We start from the raw sequence: 26045 nt of genomic DNA, 5'->3' as shown, positions 1-26045 counted from the left end.
GCACAGAGTGGGGAAATTAACAACATAAAATCACACAATCAATACATATTTTATCTCTACCTGGTGCAACATACTTTTACTTAACACAATTATTCCCAAACATTATAAATCATATAGTCTAATGGGATGGGCTTGTCAAACATGATGATCTACTGTTTTAAAGTATCATCATGGTACTCACTATTCATATGAATATTTATTATGCGCTCTATTTTACTTATTTACGCATATTTTAACATTTAAATCCATAAAGCAATAACTTCATTATACTAAACAAGTGTTGCCTAGATATAGCTAGGTGAAGTACACTGTACTAAAAATTCCATATAGTGTGAAAAGAGCTCACATCTTCTCCCAACTAAATGCCTACCACTACTCCTCCATAGTATTTAAAGTGATACTCATGCATTTATATATACATTAAAGTGAAACAAATTGCATTTATATACATTAAAGTGATACTGATTGCATTTGTGTACATAAAAGTGCTCGCCGTATTTAATAAAGTGAAACTCTGTGCTGTTAAAGGCAGACCTGTGTAATCTGTCGATCTTATTTAAAGTGATACTTGTTGCAATTATGTACATGAAAGTGTTACTTATTGCGTCTATATACATTAAAGTGCTCTTTATACTTAATGAAGTGAAACCTCACTCCCACCATGTCGTGGATCTTATTTAAAGTGGTACTTAATGCATTTATGTACATGAAAGTGTTACTTATTGCGTTTATATACATTAAAGTGCTCTCTCTACTTAATAAAGTGAAACCACACTACCACCATATCATGGTGGCCACCAATATCTACCAATCCGCATCTTATATTAAAGTGATACTAATTGCTTTTATGTATATTAAAGTGATGTGCATTGCAGTCATATACACCAACATGTTCTCTATAGTAAAGTGAGACTACGTGTTTGTATGTGCCCAACCATGTGCCTGTATTCTATTGCCCTCAGAGAAAAAACATATATAAATTAAAACATCGCTATACTCAAGAAGATATTAAGCTTCTACAGCCTTAATTCAAATAAATGGGGCATACGATAACTGCTCGTTTAAGCCCCTTGGTGCAACTGTGTCCAGTTCATGAATCCAGAAGGCTTCCTTGCGTATCAGCATATTACCCCTGTTGCCACCTCTTGTTGGTATAGGGACGTGGTCGATTGCCACGAATTTTAAGGTAATTAGGGCGTGTCCATTGTCCAAAAAATGCTTGGCCACCGGCTTGTCTGAACTTCCATCCCTATATGCCGTTCTGATATTGGACCTATGCCCCCTGATCCGCTCACAGAGTTGGGTTTCCGTCTTCCCAATATAGCACAGTCCACAGGGACATGATAGTTTATATATAATAAACGTAGACCTACAGGTAATAGTATATCTGATCTTGTATGTCTTAGTACTGTGAGGATGCGTGAATGTGCGTGCCGGTGCCATGTGGCCACATGTCACGCATCCCAAACAGCGCACACTTCCCCGTATCTGCACCTTCTGGGGTGTCATATAACTTTGTACCGGGTCTGTACGTATCAGAATGTCTTTCAGATTCCTATTCCTACGAAAACAAATTCTTGGCGGTTGTCTAAATTCCCTGGGTAAGGATTCCTCAAGTGCCAGCATGTTCCAATTCCTTTTAACGATATTGGATAATTTCTGCGCCTTATTGTGGAATGTGATGGGGAAGACCAGTCTCGGTTCTTCTATGGGGTCCTGTGGCTTGGTCGCTCTCTCTTGTGCTTTTTCCAATGCCCAATCTAGGACTCTCCCATCATATCCACGTTCCAAGAATTTACCTCTCATTTGTACCAGTTGTTTTTGTCTGGCTTCGTCTGTCGAATTATTCCTTATAACCCTAAGAAATTGTGCTTGCGGAATGGAATTTTTCAAGTTTCTGGGGTGTGCGCTGGTGTAATGTAGGATTGTATTACGATCCGTAGGTTTAGAATATAAACTAAATTCGACTTGTTGATTTACTATAGAGAGTTCTACGTCTAAAAAATGGACTTTCTCCTTGCTAATGTCCGCCGTCATCCTAACAGGTGTGGGTAGCGTGTTGATTGATTCCACCATCTGTTGAGCTTGCTGGACTGTCCCCCTCCACAGGATCAGCACATCATCGATAAAACGGAAATATTTGATGATATAGTGTTGATATGGTTTCAATATATGTTCCTCTTCAAATTTATACATGTATGTATTAGCATACATGGGCGCCATAGGCGCGCCCATCGAGGTTCCCGAGACTTGCATAAACCACTGTTGCTCAAATCTGAAGTAGTTATTCTTCAGTACCATTTCCAGTATCCCTAATGTGTACTCAACTGGTGGACCTTTGTAAAGTGATGAAGTGCTTAGGACCTGTCTCATAGCCTCTATACCATCATCATGAGGGATGATGGTATAGAGGCTACTCACATCCATAGTGATTAGAACCGGATCAAGTGTATCGATCTGCAGATGTCGCAGAGATTCCAAAAGTGACGGGGTATCCTTCACACACGTGTGTAGATTCACTACTGTCTCCTTGAATTGTGCATCCAGCCACTTGCCTAGAGGTTCAAGCACTCCCCCAACTGCCGATACTATCGGTCTTCCCGGTGGTGCGGTTAGATCCTTATGAATTTTGGGTATCGTATACATGACTGGAGTCCTTGGTGATTTTTGTATGAGATAGGCATACAGCCTTAAGTCTATATAATTAGCTCTTAATCCCATATCCAATATCTCTTCTATTTTGACTTGTATCCTAGTGGTGGGATCCCCCTCCAGTTCTTTATATGTATTTCTGTCTCTCAGTTGTTTTTTAATTTCATTGGCATATTTGTCATAGTCCATTACGACTATACCGCCGCCTTTGTCGGCTGGACGTATAACTATGGATGCGTCCCGTGCAAGATTTCTTGTGAGTGTGTGTTGCTTTTTGCTGAAATTACTATATGGCAGTTGAGGTTGTTGTAGGAGCTTCGCAGATTCCGCCTGTACTGTTGATAGAAAAGTTTTAATGTTAGCTTGATGGCACTGTGGATCAAAATTAGATTTTGGTCTAAATTTCATTGTCACATCTTCTGGGTTGGATTGTTGTAGACATAAATTGTTAAAGTGGTTTTTTAGCCGCATCGTTCTTCCAAACTTAAAAAGCTCCACATTCCAGGAAAACAGATTAGGAGTTGTCCCAGGAACAAAGGTTAAACCTAATTGGAGGATTTCAATTTCTTCCTTCACAAGTGTTCTCTGGGATAAATTGAATACCGGTACTATCGTCTCAGTGGAGGTCTTCCACGGACAATGAATTTTCCCCTTGTTGCCTCTCCTTGTTCTGCGCCGTTTGCGCCTCTGCCCCTGCTTCTCGTTGTTGTTCCTGATGGTGTGGTCTCTAAAAAATTCCCACTTTCAACGTGTGTCTCTGTGTCTGAAGCAGACTCTCCAGAGGTGACATCCATGGTGTATACTTTTGGTCGTACAATTTTCTTACGGAATCTCCTCGGTTTCTGTTGGTTCGATCCACTTAGCCATTTGTAAACCCGATGCTCCGTATAATCTTGTTGTACATAATCAAACTTTTGTCTCTTGAATCTGATCAGGTCATTTTTGTACTTGAGCATTTCCTCCCTTAGTTTGTCCAACATTTTAATACCATCTGGGGTGGCTAGTAGGATCGCATGTTCAGTCTCAATCTCCACAATTTTTCGTGAAACTATTTCCATTTCTGCCCTCACATCTTGAATTATAATTAGCATCAGGTCTAATGACGCTTTATTGAGCACACCAATCCAGTCTCGACAAACCTTTGCCTTTAATCTCCCTATAGTAGGTACATTCATAATACGGAAGCCCCTAGGGATTCTTTTTACTTTATAATAGTCAGACAGAAATAGTCCATGCAAGTCCAAATCAATACGTTTACGTTGCAATCTCAACAGTTGAAAGTATACATCTTTAGTTGTTATATTGCAAGGAAATTCATTACTGGATTGCACCCAAAGTATGGCCTCAGCTTCTTCTTGGGTAAAATGCAGGGTTTCTGCTGTCTCAGCATAACCCCCTGCTTGTAGCATAAAATCATCTGTATGATCCATGTTGAACAAAAGAGTTCCTTATTGGTTTTAAATCAACCTGTTAGCTCTGCTCCAAATTTAGCAGTTTAGGTGATATATCATTAGTTGGTGCTTGGGTTTAGGAATTGGCTATTAATAGACTTCCTTGGTATATTATATGCAGTATTTCCCAGCACACACACTCAACGTTTTATAAAGTGCCGGGTGCTCACAAAGCCATAGCCAAAAAATATAAAAAGTAATAAATGTAGGCTTGCACTCACGGTCTTGTAGGTGGATAAAATTTCCTGTTTATTTCAATTCGTTAAAACATGGTTGCTGCCATTATCGTCAACGTTTCAGCCACTCCTGTGGCTTTCATCAGGACCAATTCAGCATAAAAACATTTCATTTACAAGTTGCTTCTTATATACAGCTAACTAAACTTAAAAACAATGCTTACCACCTGTGTTCTCGAGTACCCGGCGTCTATCACGATCTTGTGCGCATGTGCGAGCACGTCAAACCGGAAATGACGCGCCCGCATCATCAATTCGCTGCCATGGTAACCCGAAACATAAACGGGCACCACGGCAACGGTATACTGCAGCACAGAGCCAGGGTATGCACAGAGTGGGGAAATTAACAACATAAAATCACACAATCAATACATATTTTATCTCTACCTGGTGCAACATACTTTTACTTAACACAATTATTCCCAAACATTATAAATCATATAATGGTCGGTGGCCAAGCATTTTTTGGACAATGGACACGCCCTAATTACCTTAAAATTCGTGGCAATCGACCACGTCCCTATACCAACAAGAGGTGGCAACAGGGGTAATATGCTGATACGCAAGGAAGCCTTCTGGATTCATGAACTGGACACAGTTGCACCAAGGGGCTTAAACGAGCAGTTATCGTATGCCCCATTTATTTGAATTAAGGCTGTAGAAGCTTAATATCTTCTTGAGTATAGCGATGTTTTAATTTATATATGTTTTTTCTCTGAGGGCAATAGAATACAGGCACATGGTTGGGCACATACAAACACGTAGTCTCACTTTACTATAGAGAACATGTTGGTGTATATGACTGCAATGCACATCACTTTAATATACATAAAAGCAATTAGTATCACTTTAATATAAGATGCGGATTGGTAGATATTGGTGGCCACCATGATATGGTGGTAGTGTGGTTTCACTTTATTAAGTAGAGAGAGCACTTTAATGTATATAAACGCAATAAGTAACACTTTCATGTACATAAATGCATTAAGTACCACTTTAAATAAGATCCACGACATGGTGGGAGTGAGGTTTCACTTCATTAAGTATAAAGAGCACTTTAATGTATATAGACGCAATAAGTAACACTTTCATGTACATAATTGCAACAAGTATCACTTTAAATAAGATCGACAGATTACACAGGTCTGCCTTTAACAGCACAGAGTTTCACTTTATTAAATACGGCGAGCACTTTTATGTACACAAATGCAATCAGTATCACTTTAATGTATATAAATGCAATTTGTTTCACTTTAATGTATATATAAATGCATGAGTATCACTTTAAATACTATGGAGGAGTAGTGGTAGGCATTTAGTTGGGAGAAGATGTGAGCTCTTTTCACACTATATGGAATTTTTAGTACAGTGTACTTCACCTAGCTATATCTAGGCAACACTTGTTTAGTATAATGAAGTTATTGCTTTATGGATTTAAATGTTAAAATATGCGTAAATAAGTAAAATAGAGCGCATAATAAATATTCATATGAATAGTGAGTACCATGATGATACTTTAAAACAGTAGATCATCATGTTTGACAAGCCCATCCCATTAGACTATATGATTTATAATGTTTGGGAATAATTGTGTTAAGTAAAAGTATGTTGCACCAGGTAGAGATAAAATATGTATTGATTGTGTGATTTTATGTTGTTAATTTCCCCACTCTGTGCATACCCTGGCTCTGTGCTGCAGTATACCGTTGCCGTGGTGCCCGTTTATGTTTCGGGTTACCATGGCAGCGAATTGATGATGCGGGCGCGTCATTTCCGGTTTGACGTGCTCGCACATGCGCACAAGATCGTGATAGACGCCGGGTACTCGAGAACACAGGTGGTAAGCATTGTTTTTAAGTTTAGTTAGCTGTATATAAGAAGCAACTTGTAAATGAAATGTTTTTATGCTGAATTGGTCCTGATGAAAGCCACAGGAGTGGCTGAAACGTTGACGATAATGGCAGCAACCATGTTTTAACGAATTGAAATAAACAGGAAATTTTATCCACCTACAAGACCGTGAGTGCAAGCCTACATTTATTACTTTTTATATTTTTTGGCTATGGCTTTGTGAGCACCCGGCACTTTATAAAACGTTGAGTGTGTGTGCTGGGAAATACTGCATATAATATACCAAGGAAGTCTATTAATAGCCAATTCCTAAACCCAAGCACCAACTAATGATATATCACCTAAACTGCTAAATTTGGAGCAGAGCTAACAGGTTGATTTAAAACCAATAAGGAACTCTTTTGTTCAACATGGATCATACAGATGATTTTATGCTACAAGCAGGGGGTTATGCTGAGACAGCAGAAACCCTGCATTTTACCCAAGAAGAAGCTGAGGCCATACTTTGGGTGCAATCCAGTAATGAATTTCCTTGCAATATAACAACTAAAGATGTATACTTTCAACTGTTGAGATTGCAACGTAAACGTATTGATTTGGACTTGCATGGACTATTTCTGTCTGACTATTATAAAGTAAAAAGAATCCCTAGGGGCTTCCGTATTATGAATGTACCTACTATAGGGAGATTAAAGGCAAAGGTTTGTCGAGACTGGATTGGTGTGCTCAATAAAGCGTCATTAGACCTGATGCTAATTATAATTCAAGATGTGAGGGCAGAAATGGAAATAGTTTCACGAAAAATTGTGGAGATTGAGACTGAACATGCGATCCTACTAGCCACCCCAGATGGTATTAAAATGTTGGACAAACTAAGGGAGGAAATGCTCAAGTACAAAAATGACCTGATCAGATTCAAGAGACAAAAGTTTGATTATGTACAACAAGATTATACGGAGCATCGGGTTTACAAATGGCTAAGTGGATCGAACCAACAGAAACCGAGGAGATTCCGTAAGAAAATTGTACGACCAAAAGTATACACCATGGATGTCACCTCTGGAGAGTCTGCTTCAGACACAGAGACACACGTTGAAAGTGGGAATTTTTTAGAGACCACACCATCAGGAACAACAACGAGAAGCAGGGGCAGAGGCGCAAACGGCGCAGAACAAGGAGAGGCAACAAGGGGAAAATTCATTGTCCGTGGAAGACCTCCACTGAGACGATAGTACCGGTATTCAATTTATCCCAGAGAACACTTGTGAAGGAAGAAATTGAAATCCTCCAATTAGGTTTAACCTTTGTTCCTGGGACAACTCCTAATCTGTTTTCCTGGAATGTGGAGCTTTTTAAGTTTGGAAGAACGATGCGGCTAAAAAACCACTTTAACAATTTATGTCTACAACAATCCAACCCAGAAGATGTGACAATGAAATTTAGACCAAAATCTAATTTTGATCCACAGTGCCATCAAGCTAACATTAAAACTTTTCTATCAACAGTACAGGCGGAATCTGCGAAGCTCCTACAACAACCTCAACTGCCATATAGTAATTTCAGCAAAAAGCAACACACACTCACAAGAAATCTTGCACGGGACGCATCCATAGTTATACGTCCAGCCGACAAAGGCGGCGGTATAGTCGTAATGGACTATGACAAATATGCCAATGAAATTAAAAAACAACTGAGAGACAGAAATACATATAAAGAACTGGAGGGGGATCCCACCACTAGGATACAAGTCAAAATAGAAGAGATATTGGATATGGGATTAAGAGCTAATTATATAGACTTAAGGCTGTATGCCTATCTCATACAAAAATCACCAAGGACTCCAGTCATGTATACGATACCCAAAATTCATAAGGATCTAACCGCACCACCGGGAAGACCGATAGTATCGGCAGTTGGGGGAGTGCTTGAACCTCTAGGCAAGTGGCTGGATGCACAATTCAAGGAGACAGTAGTGAATCTACACACGTGTGTGAAGGATACCCCGTCACTTTTGGAATCTCTGCGACATCTGCAGATCGATACACTTGATCCGGTTCTAATCACTATGGATGTGAGTAGCCTCTATACCATCATCCCTCATGATGATGGTATAGAGGCTATGAGACAGGTCCTAAGCACTTCATCACTTTACAAAGGTCCACCAGTTGAGTACACATTAGGGATACTGGAAATGGTACTGAAGAATAACTACTTCAGATTTGAGCAACAGTGGTTTATGCAAGTCTCGGGAACCTCGATGGGCGCGCCTATGGCGCCCATGTATGCTAATACATACATGTATAAATTTGAAGAGGAACATATATTGAAACCATATCAACACTATATCATCAAATATTTCCGTTTTATCGATGATGTGCTGATCCTGTGGAGGGGGACAGTCCAGCAAGCTCAACAGATGGTGGAATCAATCAACACGCTACCCACACCTGTTAGGATGACGGCGGACATTAGCAAGGAGAAAGTCCATTTTTTAGACGTAGAACTCTCTATAGTAAATCAACAAGTCGAATTTAGTTTATATTCTAAACCTACGGATCGTAATACAATCCTACATTACACCAGCGCACACCCCAGAAACTTGAAAAATTCCATTCCGCAAGCACAATTTCTTAGGGTTATAAGGAATAATTCGACAGACGAAGCCAGACAAAAACAACTGGTACAAATGAGAGGTAAATTCTTGGAACGTGGATATGATGGGAGAGTCCTAGATTGGGCATTGGAAAAAGCACAAGAGAGAGCGACCAAGCCACAGGACCCCATAGAAGAACCGAGACTGGTCTTCCCCATCACATTCCACAATAAGGCGCAGAAATTATCCAATATCGTTAAAAGGAATTGGAACATGCTGGCACTTGAGGAATCCTTACCCAGGGAATTTAGACAACCGCCAAGAATTTGTTTTCGTAGGAATAGGAATCTGAAAGACATTCTGATACGTACAGACCCGGTACAAAGTTATATGACACCCCAGAAGGTGCAGATACGGGGAAGTGTGCGCTGTTTGGGATGCGTGACATGTGGCCACATGGCACCGGCACGCACATTCACGCATCCTCACAGTACTAAGACATACAAGATCAGATATACTATTACCTGTAGGTCTACGTTTATTATATATAAACTATCATGTCCCTGTGGACTGTGCTATATTGGGAAGACGGAAACCCAACTCTGTGAGCGGATCAGGGGGCATAGGTCCAATATCAGAACGGCATATAGGGATGGAAGTTCAGACAAGCCGGTGGCCAAGCATTTTTTGGACAATGGACACGCCCTAATTACCTTAAAATTCGTGGCAATCGACCACGTCCCTATACCAACAAGAGGTGGCAACAGGGGTAATATGCTGATACGCAAGGAAGCCTTCTGGATTCATGAACTGGACACAGTTGCACCAAGGGGCTTAAACGAGCAGTTATCGTATGCCCCATTTATTTGAATTAAGGCTGTAGAAGCTTAATATCTTCTTGAGTATAGCGATGTTTTAATTTATATATGTTTTTTCTCTGAGGGCAATAGAATACAGGCACATGGTTGGGCACATACAAACACGTAGTCTCACTTTACTATAGAGAACATGTTGGTGTATATGACTGCAATGCACATCACTTTAATATACATAAAAGCAATTAGTATCACTTTAATATAAGATGCGGATTGGTAGATATTGGTGGCCACCATGATATGGTGGTAGTGTGGTTTCACTTTATTAAGTAGAGAGAGCACTTTAATGTATATAAACGCAATAAGTAACACTTTCATGTACATAAATGCATTAAGTACCACTTTAAATAAGATCCACGACATGGTGGGAGTGAGGTTTCACTTCATTAAGTATAAAGAGCACTTTAATGTATATAGACGCAATAAGTAACACTTTCATGTACATAATTGCAACAAGTATCACTTTAAATAAGATCGACAGATTACACAGGTCTGCCTTTAACAGCACAGAGTTTCACTTTATTAAATACGGCGAGCACTTTTATGTACACAAATGCAATCAGTATCACTTTAATGTATATAAATGCAATTTGTTTCACTTTAATGTATATATAAATGCATGAGTATCACTTTAAATACTATGGAGGAGTAGTGGTAGGCATTTAGTTGGGAGAAGATGTGAGCTCTTTTCACACTATATGGAATTTTTAGTACAGTGTACTTCACCTAGCTATATCTAGGCAACACTTGTTTAGTATAATGAAGTTATTGCTTTATGGATTTAAATGTTAAAATATGCGTAAATAAGTAAAATAGAGCGCATAATAAATATTCATATGAATAGTGAGTACCATGATGATACTTTAAAACAGTAGATCATCATGTTTGACAAGCCCATCCCATTAGACTATATGATTTATAATGTTTGGGAATAATTGTGTTAAGTAAAAGTATGTTGCACCAGGTAGAGATAAAATATGTATTGATTGTGTGATTTTATGTTGTTAATTTCCCCACTCTGTGCATACCCTGGCTCTGTGCTGCAGTATACCGTTGCCGTGGTGCCCGTTTATGTTTCGGGTTACCATGGCAGCGAATTGATGATGCGGGCGCGTCATTTCCGGTTTGACGTGCTCGCACATGCGCACAAGATCGTGATAGACGCCGGGTACTCGAGAACACAGGTGGTAAGCATTGTTTTTAAGTTTAGTTAGCTGTATATAAGAAGCAACTTGTAAATGAAATGTTTTTATGCTGAATTGGTCCTGATGAAAGCCACAGGAGTGGCTGAAACGTTGACGATAATGGCAGCAACCATGTTTTAACGAATTGAAATAAACAGGAAATTTTATCCACCTACAAGACCGTGAGTGCAAGCCTACATTTATTACTTTTTATATTTTTTGGCTATGGCTTTGTGAGCACCCGGCACTTTATAAAACGTTGAGTGTGTGTGCTGGGAAATACTGCATATTATATATATATATATATATATATATATATTTGTGTTTATATATTTTAAACATTGATACAAAAATATGAAAACATATATAAGAATTCTCACATTATAACTGGGTTATGCTGAATTAAGTTGTACCATTTCAAAATAATTCATTATTCACAATTATTATTATTATTATTATGTTATTATTTATATAGCACCAACAAATTCCGCAGCACTTTACAATGGGTGGACAAACAGACATGTAGCTGTAACCAGACAAGTTGGACACACAGGAACAGAGGGGTTGAGGGCCCTGCTCAAAGAGCTTACATGCTAGAGCGAGTGGGGTAAAGTGACACAAAAGTTAAGGATAGTATTAGACTAATGACAGTTGCAAGAGAGGTATCAGTTGGGAGTAGTGATGTCGCGAACATAAAATTTTCGGTTCGCGAACGGCGGACGCGAACGTCCGCAAATGTTCGCGAACCGTGCGAACCGCCATAGCCTTCAATAGGCAGGCGAATTTTAAAACCCACAGGGACTCTTTATAACCACAATAGTGGTTGAAGGGGTGGGGGAGGAGACCTACTCTCCTTCCCCCCCCGGCCCCCACCCCTGGGTTCGGGTGGGGGCCATAAAGATAATGAGGGGGGGACCTACTGTCCTCCCCCTCTCCGGCCCCCACCCCTGGGCGGTGGGTGGGAGCCATACTGATAATGAGGGGGGGGACCTACTGTCCTCCCACCCCTGGGCGGCGGGTGGGGGCCCTAAAATTAACAATGAGGGGGGGACCTATTGTCCCCCCCTGGCCCCAACCCCTGAGCGGCGGGTGGGGGCCCTAAAAATAACAATTAGGGGGGGACCTATTGTCACCCCCGGCCCCCACCCCTGAGCGGCGGGTGGGGGCCCTACAAATAACAATTAGGGGGACCTATTGTCCCCCCTGGCCCCCACCCCTGAGCGGCGGGTGGGGGCCCTACAAATAACAATTAGGGGGGACCTATTGTCCCCCCCGGCCCCCACCCCTGAGCGGCGGGTGGGGGCCCTAAAAATAACAATTAGGGGGGACCTATTGTCCCCCCCGGCCCCCACCCCTGAGCGGCAGGTGGGGGCCCTACAAATAACAATTAGGGGGGGACCTATTGTCCCCCCCCGGCCCCCACCCCTGAGCGGCGGGTGGGGGCCCTACAAATAACAATTAGGGGGACCTATTGTCCCCCCGGCCCCCACCCCTGAGTGGCGGGTGGGGGCCCTACAAATAACAATTAGGGGGGACCTATTGTCCCCCCCGTCCCCCACCCCTGTGCGGCGGGTGGGGGCCCTACAAATAACAATTAGTGGGGGACCTATTGGCCCCCACCCCTGAGCGGCGGGTGGGGGCCCTACAAATAACAATTAGAGGGGGCCACAGGCTGCTCACTGTTTAATAGACATGCCCCTACTCGCGGTATTGCGAGTAGGGGCACAATTTACTAATACTAAGTAATTTTTACTTAGTATTAGTAAATTAATAGGCGGCGGACCGAACATCGCATATGTTCGCCCGCCGTGGCGAACGCGAACACGCGATGTTCGCCGGGAACTATTCGCCAGCGAACAGTTCGGTACATCACTAGTTGGGAGCTATTACTGGTTAATTGATATGCTTTTATGAAGAAGTGGGATTTTAATGATTTTTTGAAGGAGTGGAGACTGGGTGAGCATCTAACAGAGGAGGGAAGTGAGTTCCACAGGAAGAGTGCAGCCCTCGAGAAGTCTTTAAGGCGAGCATCAGAGGTGGGAGTACGGACAGAAGATAGACATATCTGTAATAAAGAGACTGTTACTCCTCTCTACACTAAGGAAATCCCTCTGCAGATGTCATCAGCAACATCAGGTGGAACATTCTTCTACAGACAGCAGAGCGTCAATATTTGGGGGTAGATGTTGTGCAAGTAGAAGTGTGGTCAGTGTAAATTATGGATTGGCCTAGGGCTAGTGGTAGAGATTCCAAACTTACCTTTCCCCAATTGATTCCTCTTCCCTTCTTTTTAGGATCTGTTCTTATTTTCTTCCTATCTGATCTAGTTTTCTTTAAAGCATAAGATGAAGTAGGGACTTACTTTGTCTTATGTATTTTTCCTACAGTTGACCTTCTTTGATCAAAGGAGGAGCTTAAGTCCGCTCCATTTCCTGTGGTCAAATCCATTTTTCCACAATACTCACCCTCTCCTACTATGTTCTCGCATTTCTTCATTTGCCATTCAAGCATCCTGTTATTTACACAGGGCGCCAGCGAAGTCACAGCATTTTGTCCTAACAAAATGATTACAGTTTATTAATTTGTGTTAGGATGAAATTCAGTACTTTTTGTTTTGGTTCGGAATTTCATTTGAATGAAATTTAATTCCGATCCGGTCTCTTGCAGCCGCTTATTAGGTACCCCCCTTATTTCCACAGTATTAGGGAGCTAACTACTAAAATGCTAAAAGACCAACATTGATTTTTCAGCCTACTTTACTAATACCAAGTAAAGATTACTTAGTATTAGTAATTAAGGGAGATTAAAATCTCCCTTCTGCCCCTACTCGCTATGCTGTGAGTTTGGGCACGTCTACTAAACAATAAGTATAAAGCCTACTCCCAAAAACAATTCCCCTACAATAAAGTGCCCCATGGAGAGCCACCTATTCAAATAATTAATGGGGGGGACATAGTTTCGAGTTTGGGCTATTCAACTAATGGTGACCCCCTCAGCCCTTACCCATTAGCTGTGGGTGGGGGCCCTAAGTGACAAAATGGGGGGCCTACTGCCTCCCCCACCCATGAATGGCAGGTGGGAGCCCTATGTGACAATAGGTAGGGGGACCAATTGTCGTTGTCCACCCCGGCATCCATCCATGAGCAGCGGGTGGGGGTACAAAGTGATAATTGGGGGAGGACCTAGTTCCTTCCAGCCCAACCCCCACCCATGGAAATATTAGTACAGAAGGAAATATTAATTTTGTCACAGTAGGTGTAACAATAAATACAAATTATATATTTCAATACCTATGGGTGTCTGCAAGGGCCTTAATTATTTTTTATTATAATAAAAGGTTTCCAAAATATATACAGAATGTTGTAACCTCTACATTTGCATACACACATAGTACAATTCTATATTTGTAAATACAATGAATGCATGGTGTTATATCATCTTATATTAATATTAATATTGGTTGAAGGGCTACCCCAACGTACATAACCTCTTCTGCTTTTAGAAATGGTCATAGTAATAGGAACCTGTATGTGCAACGTCCCAGCTTACCCTACTCAAGTGGTTTTGATCTGCTTGTCTTTTATATGTATCATGTTTTTTAAGCACCTTTATCACGCTGTCTCCTGTAAGGATTACTGATTGTATACTTATTTTAAACCTTTGAGTGTGTTCAAAGCTGCTACACTCTGTCAATTTTTAACAATATTAGGAAATATTGCACACATACAGATGAATACTGTGGAAGAACGAGTATTTAGTCAAATTGATCAAATGGAGGAAAAATCAGTACATAATCTCAAAAAATCATTAGAAAAATTGTTAAAGGGACACTATAGTCACCAGAACAACTACAGCTTATTTGTTCTGGTGAGTAGAATCATTACCTTCAGGCTTTTTGCTGCAAACACTGTCTTGTCAGAGAAAATGCAGTGTTTACATTACAGCCTAGTGATAACTTCACTGGCCACTCCTCAGATGGCTGTTAGAGATCCTTCCTGGGTCATGGCTGCCTAAAATGCATCCAAACATTCAGTATCTCCTCCATCTGCATGCAGACACCGAACTTTCCTCATAGAGATTCATTGATTCAATTCATCTCTATGAGGAGATTCTGATTGGCCAGGGCTGTGTTTGAATTGTGCTGGATCTGCCCCTCGTCTGGCTCCTTGTGAGTCTCAGGCAATCCTATGGAGAAGCATTGTGATTGTATCATGCCACCATGTCTGATGTCAGCAGACAGCTTGCTTTTCTGAGGCAGACAGCTTGCTTTTCTGAGGCAAACAGCATGCGGAGCTACAGCTTCAGGCTTGAATACAAGTAAAATCTTGCTATATTTAGGGAGACATGAGGGGTCCAGGGGAGCTAGATTGTGGTTTTAACACTATGGAGTCAGGAATACATGTTTGTGTTCCTGACCCTATAATGTTCCTTTAAGCAAAGAAATGAAAATTAAATATGAAGTGGCTACATTGGAACATTATATTAAAGAAAGTATAACCCCCTACAGGATTGCGAATCTTTAAAAATCCTTCATTTGATTAGGATGATTAAATATTTATGAAGCAATGGGCAACACTACTAAATTCTTTTTCATTTAGTATGATGAAACAAATGATTAAAAGAAGAAAAGGAATGTTAGAAAAACCTCAACTGGTCCTTTGCTATGGTTAAACTAGTGTATCCAGTGGTATACCCATCCTGACCTTAATCATAGTTCTATTGTATTGTTTTGTTTACCACTTAGATGTGACTGCTTAGCATGTTTCCTTTATTAAAAAATAAATAAAAATGAGGCCAATCTATTCTAGAGTGTGTTGTACAAAACTACTGCATTCGTGGTGGATAAAGAAAGAACTCTAAACACTACAAAAAGAGAGTCACTAGTTATAAAGCCTGGAGACAAAGGAGAAGGTATAATTAATGTAGAAGACTAAAGGGATGAGAGAGTATTGGGAGATAGTCACATATAGTAAATTTAAAAAGCGAGAAAGGTAAAGATATTAGTATTCTAAACAAACAAGAATATAAATATCTAAACATCAAATTCCCCAAAATGCTCCCTGTGTTTTATAACCTCCCAAAAATTCACAAAAACCCAATTGACCCACTAGGCAGACCAATAGTCTTAGGGATCAACTCAACATTAAGAAGAGTATCTGAGTACGTAGACAAATGCCTTCAACTAGTGGCCCAAAACAGCCCCAGTTATCCCAAGGACATTGAAAATATTTTACAAGTACTAAAAAAGATAAACTGGCACAAAGACTATGACCTAGTGATGGCAGATTTAAATTTATATATATATGCTATATATATCCTATTTCACCAGAATGCAAAGGAAAGCATTCTCTCCTGTCACAGAAATTCTGAGAGCCAAGAAGATCAAATATACATGGGGGTTCCCTACTTCAATAAGAATATTCATAAATTATCAACTGGTAGTTCTGGACTCAGTAGACAAAGCTGTCACTTGGTTAAAAGATAAGAAGATGATGCAATAAGATAAAGCAAGAGGAAAGGGAGAGTGAAGGGGTGGAGAGAAGGGAGGGAAGGGAAAAGAAAGTAAACGAGAGTTGCTATTTAGATAGAATTATTTATTTATTTATTTGTTTTTGGTTTTTGTTTTTTTTTTCCCCTTAAGAAGTTACACTAAGAAAGGTTTCTGGAGATAAATTGAAATAAGGAAAGATAGAGATCACGCCAAGAAAGTATGGGAAATATTCACAGGAATAAAGATGAGTATAGAACAAAATATTATTAATGTAGTAAAGACGAGTTGACACACAGAACCAAAAGGAATTTGATTTCACGGGTAGTCACGCATATTACTAATGTTAGAAGTTAGAAATAAAATGTAACGATAGAGATTAAATGAGGTACTTTACATTAATTACATGCACCTAGAATAAGTAGATATCACGGTACATTAATGAATAGCATGTGTGTGCAATTTGGATTAACAGTAATAAATTAATAAAAGGATATAGGCACAATTAGAAATTAAGTAATAATAACACATGAATAAGGTGGAAGTAGAAGAAAATATTAAAACATAGGTAAAGATTAAGATATTTTTTTTTTCCCCCTCCTCCCTTTTCTTTTCCCACTCTACCACAATAGACCAACTTATTCCGCCCATAAGTTCTTAGTAGAACTTAGGGATTGCCTTGATAAGGCAACCAACATGTTTAGAAGAAGGTCCCTTAAGATTAGAGACCATAGTAAAAATGTTAGTATGACTGTGTGTGATTGGATAGTGAGTATGGAAGGCTTAGTGCTACGGGCTTATAGAATTTTTCTGAGGAAAGGTCAAGTGCGAGAGAAACAGGATAGAATATGGTAAAATTCGCCACAATTAACATACAGGGCTTAAATATCCCACATAAGAGATTAGCTTTCAGAGATTATTTAATAACAGAGAAAATCCAAATATTTTTGATACAAGAGACGTATTGGATCTTAGGCGAAAGCATAAATGGTTTGGTAAAAATTTCTCTTTAATAGTGACTTCTTCTAGGAAAGAAGGAAAAAAAAGCTGGAGTGGCTATAGGTTTTTCCAAATCACTTCAAGTAGAAATTAAACATAAGGATATTGATATAGAGGGTAGATTTATAATATTGATTTGTGAAATTAATGGGGAATTGTATACAGTGGTGAATTTATATTTACCGAATGTAAATCCGATGAGACTGTTCTCCTATATATTAGAAAGAGTCGAAAGAGTAGCTATGGGAAGTGTGGTAATAGGGGGAGATTTTCATTGTGTTTTGGATATAGAACTGGATAAAACTAACAAAAACAAGAATTTTGTGGATAAAAATAGTTTGAGAAATACTAGTACCTTCCAAAATATAATCAAGAAAAATAGTCTTTATGACATCTGGAGAGTTAAGAACCCATCAGTAAAAGATTACACATTCTATTCTTGGCCACATAACTCACATTCAAGAATCGACTTCTTCCTAGGAGACTCTAAAATATTAGACAAAGTAAAATATATACAGATAAATATAATGATTTGGTCGGACCATAATATCGTTCTAATGGATATAAAGGATGGGAAACATCTCTACCCTAGAACCACATGGAAATTAGACGACTCAATATTATACAATATCGAAAATTTGAATTTATTAAAAACATGGTCACAATACTTTTGGGAGGAAAACAAGTCAGAGGACACTTCAGAATTAAATACCTGGTGTACATACAAAGCCGCTATTAGAGGACAATGCATAAACATTAAAAGTAGAGTTAGAAAAAAAGAAGGATTGGGTCTAGCAGAATTATATATTCAATTGTATAAAGTCTCCAGAGAATATAAATTAAATCCAAATAAAGAAGGGCAATTAAAGATAGCCAATCTCAAACAAATTATTAAGAAAAAAATATCAGTAAACATAGAAAAAAAAATGATTAAATTAAAAATTAGATACTATTACAGACAAAACAACGGCTTTTAACATTAAAGGATGGATATCTGATGCGATTGGTTCTCTATATAAGAAGCCAGTGGCAAGGTCAGTAGGCCAAAATATCTGCTCAAACTGGTTTAATTTGGTAAATGGTACAAGGCAAGGGTGCCCCCTGTCGCCAATTCTGTACATTATAACGGTAGAAATCTTTGCCTCAAAAATTAGACAAAATACATTAATCAAGGGCCTACCAATTTCAAAAGGGGACCTAAAGATTTCTTTGTACGCGGACGATACTCTGTTATATGTTGCCGACCCAGAAAAATCCCTCTCACATGTGATAACAGAAATAGAACAATATAGTAAAGTATCTAATTACAAATTGAACCTCTCTAAATCTACTGCAATGTATAGGAATATAGCTTCAGATAAGATAATTAAACTACAAAACAAATATAATTTTGCTCAACCAGAAGAATTTATCTATTTGGGGATAAGAATAAATAAAAAATTAGAAAGAATCATGGAATCTAATTTTATGCATCTCCTGAAAAACACAAATAAAGACTTAAAGGAATGGTGCCAGACAGAGATATCATGGTGGGGCAGAGTTAATACTCTGAGATATTATGTGCTCCCTAAGTGGACCTATTTATTCAGGATGTTGCCATTATCTATCCCCATACCTTGGATAAAAATGATTAAATCTTCTTTTGCTAATTTTGTGTGGAGGGGAAAAAAACCTAGAATCAAATTAAATACTATGAGCAGCAATATAGATAGAGGGGGTTTAGGCTTCCCAGACATTGAAAGATTCTATGAAGCCGGAATAATCTATCATATCGTAATGCTACAAAGGGAGATTTATTTAAAAGAGGCTTGGGGGAGGATAGAAACAGATTTATGTCAATCTAAAAACTTATCTAACATTATATGGAATAACAAAATATATGATTACTCATTATCATTTGTGTTGAATCAAATAATTCCCACATGGGAAAAAATAAAAAATAAAATAGATACTAAGAACAAGGTATGGGGTTTTCAAAATATAGAAAGTCTTGAAAAGGACATTACAAATATCTCACTAAAAGTATGGAGAGATGTAAATATCAGGAATGTCGAAGATTTAATGCTGAATGGTGAGATAAAGACTTTCGAGCTATTAACAAGTACATTTTTCCTCCCGAATAGAGAGGTTTTCTCCTATCTGAGAGTTAGGAATTATTTGAAACATAAAACTTTTATAAACAGCGGGGAATTATATAATATGTTAAAAGCGATATTCACCAAAAAAGATATATAATATAATAAAAACAGAGAACCGCCCAACGGCAATAAAAAGCTGGGAAAAAATTCTGAGGTGCTCTATAGACTTGGAAGAATGGTTTGCTGCCATATCTAAAACAAACAAATATGTACATTGTCTTTCTTTGATAGAAACTCACTTTAAAATGATTAATAACTGGTATCTGGTCCCCTCAAAAATATCGAAAGTGTTTAATAATAATGATGATCTTTGCTGGAGGTGCGGCAAAGAGAAAGGAGATTATCTTCACATTTGGTGGGGCTGCAAAAGAGTAACTCCCCTATGGTACATGACCAACTCATTATTACACAGCTTAAATAGAATAGGAATAAAAGTCACTCCAGACAGGATGTTACTACATATAAGGTGGCCTGCCTTTAGCAGAATGAACCAAATTTTGACAACACATTGCCTAATAGCAGCAAAGATCATCATTGCTAGGAACTGGAAAAAGTCACAAACTTTCTTAGAGATACAGCTTATTCAGCAACTAAAATATCAGATTCAAATGGAAATAGGGATGAATAAAATTAAAAACCAATATAAAGAGCTTGACAAGTGGGAAAATTGGCTCATAAATTTGGAGAAACTGGAGACCGAACGCACGCCATAAAAAAAAAAAAAATAATAGAAAAAAGGAGAGGAGGAAGAGAGGAGGAGAGAGGAGGAAGAGAGGAGGAGAGAGGAGGAAAAAGAGAGAAAGGGGCTTCCTCAAAAAGAATAAGAAGAATGGAAAAGAAAGGAAAAATAAAAAAATAAAAAAGTAGCAGCAAAGTACCGTGTGAATGTGGGTATGAATGAAGTTAGGATGTTTTTTGTTTTTTTCGTTTTGTTTCGGTAGTTTTTCCCTTTTCTCTTTTTCCCTTTCTCTCCCCCCCCCCCCCCCCCCCACCAATGAACAACAATAGGCAACAGAAAAATATGAGTAATAGGACAGATAGAGGTAAATGGAAGGAGAGAGGGGAAGAAGGAGAAGGGAGAAATTGTTAAGGGGGTTCACAGAGATAATTTATTTTAATGGAGGATTAAATAGTTAGACGAGCCAGCAAGTGTTCATGATGACTAATATACCTGGCCCTATATGATGACAAATCTGAATTTATAAAGAGGCGGGTATAGTCTGAAACGAAAGAAAAAAGAAAAAATAAATAAATAAATATATATATGCGCTGTGAAGCTCTTTTTACAACATTCCAGAAGATTTAAACCCAAACAAATCTTGTACATTTTGGAAGGTATACATTGTAAGTTGACCAACAACAATTTTTGGTTTAACAGTGATTTTTATCTCCAGACCTGTGGGAATGCAATGGGGATTAAGTTCACATCCAGTTACGCTGACTTATTTAAGGTGGATTGGAAGCGCCAATATATCCATCTAGGACATGACTGGGTAGGGAACCTAGTCATCTATCACCCTTACACCGATGACTTGTTTATTTATCTGGAGATGTTATGAAAAGGATTTTAAGAAGTTTTATAGACACATTCAACTACAACGATTAAGGGATATTTTTAACAGTCAATTTTAGTAAATCTTAAATTATTCTTTTTAGATCTAAATATATTTATAGAGAATGGTGCAATTAAAACAAGTACCAATTTTAAAACCGTCAATGTCAACAGCTGCATACAATGAACAGAGTTACAATCATGTCTTGGATCTGCATAGAAAAACTCTGTTGTAATATATAGTAGCAGGAAACCGTAACAATGGGTATGCCAATATATGTCATTTTAATCTGAACACCCACCGTTTTTTAAAATTGTGAGAAAAACATTGGCCAATTTTGAGACAGGATCATATATTTGGAATTCTAAAGGACAAATCACAGATTAATTTTAGATGAGCCCATAAGTTTTAATAGATTTTAGTAAAAATTGTTTAAAGAAAAAAAAAAAATCTTAACAAAGAAAAAGGCTTTTGTGGTTGCAGTGCATAGTACTTGGCGTGGAAGACTAACCGTATCCCCCCCAAAAAAACCACACATTCAAAATATAATAAGAATAATGAACTCCCTAAAAGGGATTCAATCACGTCACTCTTTAACCCCTTAAGGACCAAACTTCTGGAATAAAATGGAATCATGACATGTCACACACGTCATGTGTCCTTAAGGGGTTAAATGTGTTTTATCTATTAATATGCCCCAGTGGATTATTTTATGTAGGACGCACCAAAAGATCATTACACACTATAGTAGAAGAACATACGCAAAATATCTAAAAGGGTTATTAAGGACAGTATGTCTTATTTTAAAACCATGCATAATTGTAATCCAGAGGGCCTCACATTTTTGGAGATACAAAGAGTTTTAGTTAATGGGAGAGGGGGGCACAGCTAAACAGTTAGGGATGCAGAAATTAGTGATTTACGTATTACTAAAAGTGAAGTCTCTCAATGCTCTCGGAGTGTGTTCACTTTCTCCTTGATGCCTTATCTCCGACACATGATTGTAATTACTTCATTTTTGTATATGAAAATAAGCAAAAATTAAAATAAAAAAATTAAAATACAGAATTATAGATAAATAAAAGCTCCCCCCACAAGAGATTCAATGCATCAAAAACGAGTGTCACTTTTTTTTCCACTTACATTTTTGCTTTGCATTTTCTTAAAATGCTACATAAAAAGTAAAAACTTATATAGATGGGAAGCAGAGCTTGCGGAGTACCAGAACAGTCACACTTCTTAGCTGCTCAGTGCAGAATTACATAAAAAGGACCAATTTTGGATGGAAACAATACTCTGCAACACAGGACCTCATTGTCCACTTCCAATCCCTGAAAGACAAGGCCTAACCTTATGCCGCTATGCGTGGTAAGTCTCCAATCGCATTTGAAGGCTCTCAATTACAGCTTTTTCCTGACCTCACAAAGAACACCCTGACATGGCGCAGATGCCTGAAGCCTCTAGTGCTGACTCTGCAAGTGTGAGGTATCCCATACAGATGAGGGCTGCCAATGGCGCTTTTTTTCATGGGGACAAGCTACAGAGTGGGTGTAACGGATCACCTGGCACCCCGACTGGGTACCTCTGTTGATGGATGCTCCTAGCGCTTCCTGAGGGCTTCAAGCACTCCAGCTGACACCATAACCACCGTAGATTCCTTCAGAGAGCAAGACAGGAACAAGCTCTTAAAAGAGCTTAGGAGTGATTATAGCAAGGGAATATGCAGAGCATAGCAATCCCTTGTAGCAGATTCCCCCAATAAGAGACAGGACTCCAAATTGAGGGTGAAGTAGAACTGAAGCTTTTAATCAAACACTCTGCTTTTATGCCCATTTTACAAACATAGTACTGCCCACAGGGTTTTGTAAAACAACCAATAAAATACGTACATTACAATAAAACACTCCCAGCAATTACACACAAACACTCCCCTCTGCCTGTGATATAATTACTGAACACAATGGCTTTTATTACAGGCAGGAAAAATATACTTTTTACCGCACACACCCACTTCTGGGTGGTCCGCCTGTATGGTACTTGGTTCAGTAAGCCTCATTTACTGAACCAAGTGGAAGAAAGCAGTATATTAACAGTCTGGGGACACTGGGGACAAAGTCTTAAAGGGGCATTGTCCCAAATAAGTCTGGGGACACCGTCTTAAAGGGGCATTGTTCCCAAAAGTCACAGTATGTCCCCAGATGGTTTTTAAAGGGCCAGCAGCAGCATAATAAAATACAATATGCCCAAATACTGTATTTAAAGGGCCAAATCTCCCAGGGGCCATATTCAGCAGTCAGGAGGCGGGCAAACAGGCTTCTCCAATGCCCAGTGGCGAGGTTGGTTTCGCCACAGTGGGTACCTACTAAGAACTCGAGCATTACTTACGCAATCACTTACGCAGCTACGCATCTGGGAATTTACACCTAGAGTCACAATGCTCTCACCACCTTATAGGGCCGGGACCTGAATGATCACACTCTTAGCCAAGGAAGAAGCAGTTCCCAGGCGTCTCTTGTCACCCTGAGACTTAACAAGACTTCCCACCAAACTGTTCTTTTTTTACTTTTTTTTTTATATTACTCTCAGATTTAGAAATTATGAGCTGGTCAGTTTTTATTCTTGTGTATCATAATTGTTTCAATTCCTCAGTGATAAAAGAAGTGATTCAAATATTTATGATGCTAAAGGGAATTGATCAAAAGGGTAGGAAAATTAAAGTGACCATTTTATTTGCTGCAATTTGCTTTGTTCTTTTTCACAACCTCCTTCCCTGTTTTCCTGCCCTTTTTCCCTCTTCCCCTCAGTTTCCTTTCCCTTTCCATTATCCAAAACATTCATGCCTGTCCCGGGCGTGAGAGTGGAGGCGTTAGCTGGAAGGAGTCTCAGGCATGTCTGTAACCAGAGGCCAGAGTCTCCTTATGTCATTATATAACCCCAAATTCTCAAGGTCAACATATACACCTTTCTCCATAATTCTCTGATAGTTAATCTGTGAGGCTATTTCAGTCCACTTAGGGATCACCTCAGATCTCCATTTTCTTGCCAAACAGACTTTGGTGGCGATTAATATATGCACAGTTAGCATTTTTACTTCTTCTTCCAATTTGGGGAAATCAAGCATGCAACGTCAGCACATCCTACGTCAACCGGTTCTTTTTTACTTGAACTTTATTTTTATGTATCAGTTTCTATGTTCGTTTCTGAACTCATTATGAACCTTTTTCTTTTTCCGTCTCATATAAGCAGGATTAGTGGGGTAACCCACTTACATGTTGCAATATACTACCCTGACACGCTACTTTAAGAAGTTCCTGTGCTTTCCATATGCATAACTCCTGTCCAACCACACACAAGTAAATAGAGTACATGAGACCCACCACCCCAAGTCCCCTTTGGTTAGGGGCACTACTCCTCTCACTCAGTTTATATCCCTCATTAGTCTGCAGCACCTTCTATGGATGGACTACTTACAAAGCAGCAGACAAGCTTGTGTTTACCATACTATTGCCTGGGCCTGGTCTCATGAGAGATGTTTTGCTTTTTTGATTGTCAGCTTATATGGCATGTTATATAATAGCCCATTATAGACCACATAAGTAATGCTACTTATCCACCTAGACTAGGACCTAAAAGATCACTATGCAATTGTAATACTGTAATAATGCACACTTAAGTCCTCTGGTTTTCTACTTTAGAAATATATATACACACAAAAAGTGCAAACCTTAGACATATGTTTACCCACTATTGTTTAATACCTACTCGTATGATGTTATGTTTTACATGCATGTATACTACTCAATGCACAACAAAATAAAGATTTTTTTTTTTTAAATACACATTTAATAAAAATAGAAAAAAAAACACACACTGCAAAGCAAACAAATGTATCCATGAAATGAAGGCGAATTCATTGTAATTCTGTAAACATATAAATGGCTCATTGCGTCTTGCATTATTCTATTTAGGTATCATTTTTGCTCATGGTGAAAATTGGAAAGTGATGAGAAGATTTGCTATTGCAACACTAAGAGATTTTGGCATGGGGAAGAAATCAATTGAAAACAAGATTAACGAGGAAGCTGATGCATTAATTGAAGTCTTTGAATCATTTAAAGGTGATATTGTTCAATGTATTAATTATAGCCCATTATAGACCATACAACTAATATTATATTATATCTGTTCTAATTTTCAACATTGTTAAAACAATTCAGCAGAAACTGCACCATTTAACTATTGGCCATTTAATTTTTTTTATTGCAAATACATGTGGATTTATTTTGTACAACTTTCACTTCAAACTAAAAAATGGTGAAAAATATATATATATATATATTAATTCTATAAAAATCTAAATTTCATAACTTCACCAACAGACACAAAACTCATAATTTCCAGTGGTTCATGCTGTTGTTCTCTCTCGCCTCGACTACTGCAATCCCCTTCTCACCGGTCTTACGTGTTCCCAGCTTGCACCGCTGCAATCTATAATGAATGCGGCTGCGAGGCTTATTTTCCTGTCCGGTCGCACCTCCCACGCCTCCACGCTCTTTCAGTCCCTGCATTGGCTTCCAGTTAGATATAGGGCCCAATTCAAAATTCTGGCGCTTGCTTACAAATCCCTGCATAAAGCTGCTCCAACATACCTATCCTCCCTCATACACAAGTATGTCCTGTCGAGACCCCTGCGCTCAGCACAAGACCTACGCCTATCCTCTGCCCGGATCCCCACCTCTGACGCTCGCCTTCAAGACTTCTCCAGGGCTGCACCTATTCTGTGGAACTCCCTTCCCTCCTCAATCAGACTTTCACCCAGCCTCCACTCCTTCAAAAAAATCTTTGAAATCTCACTTCTTCATTAAAGCGTATCAATTAAACTGTCAGCAGGTTTCTCATCCGCCACCCCATGACTCCTTTCCTGCAACTGTCAAAAATGACCTACCAAGCACTCAATAAACCCTTCTCTAACAAACTATTTAATTCCCCTACTTTAACCCTTTGTGTCACTATACCCCACTCCCT

General features: G+C 38.9%; 1 protein-coding gene across 1 annotated transcript in view; it reads left to right on the top strand.

The window, feature by feature from the left end:
- The window catches only part of LOC134586517 (cytochrome P450 2K1-like), a 69418-nt gene that overhangs the window by 29930 nt on the left and 13443 nt on the right, over positions 1-26045 (top strand). The window contains exon 4 of the mRNA XM_063442076.1: positions 24989-25138. Within this exon, the coding sequence (XP_063298146.1) occupies positions 24989-25138 (150 nt within the window). The remainder of the gene's footprint in view (positions 1-24988; positions 25139-26045) is intronic.

This window comes from Pelobates fuscus, chromosome 2, assembly GCF_036172605.1.
Source record: "Pelobates fuscus isolate aPelFus1 chromosome 2, aPelFus1.pri, whole genome shotgun sequence".
NCBI classification, from domain to species: Eukaryota; Metazoa; Chordata; class Amphibia; order Anura; family Pelobatidae; genus Pelobates; species Pelobates fuscus.
This window is presented reverse-complemented; position numbering and strand designations above follow the sequence as displayed.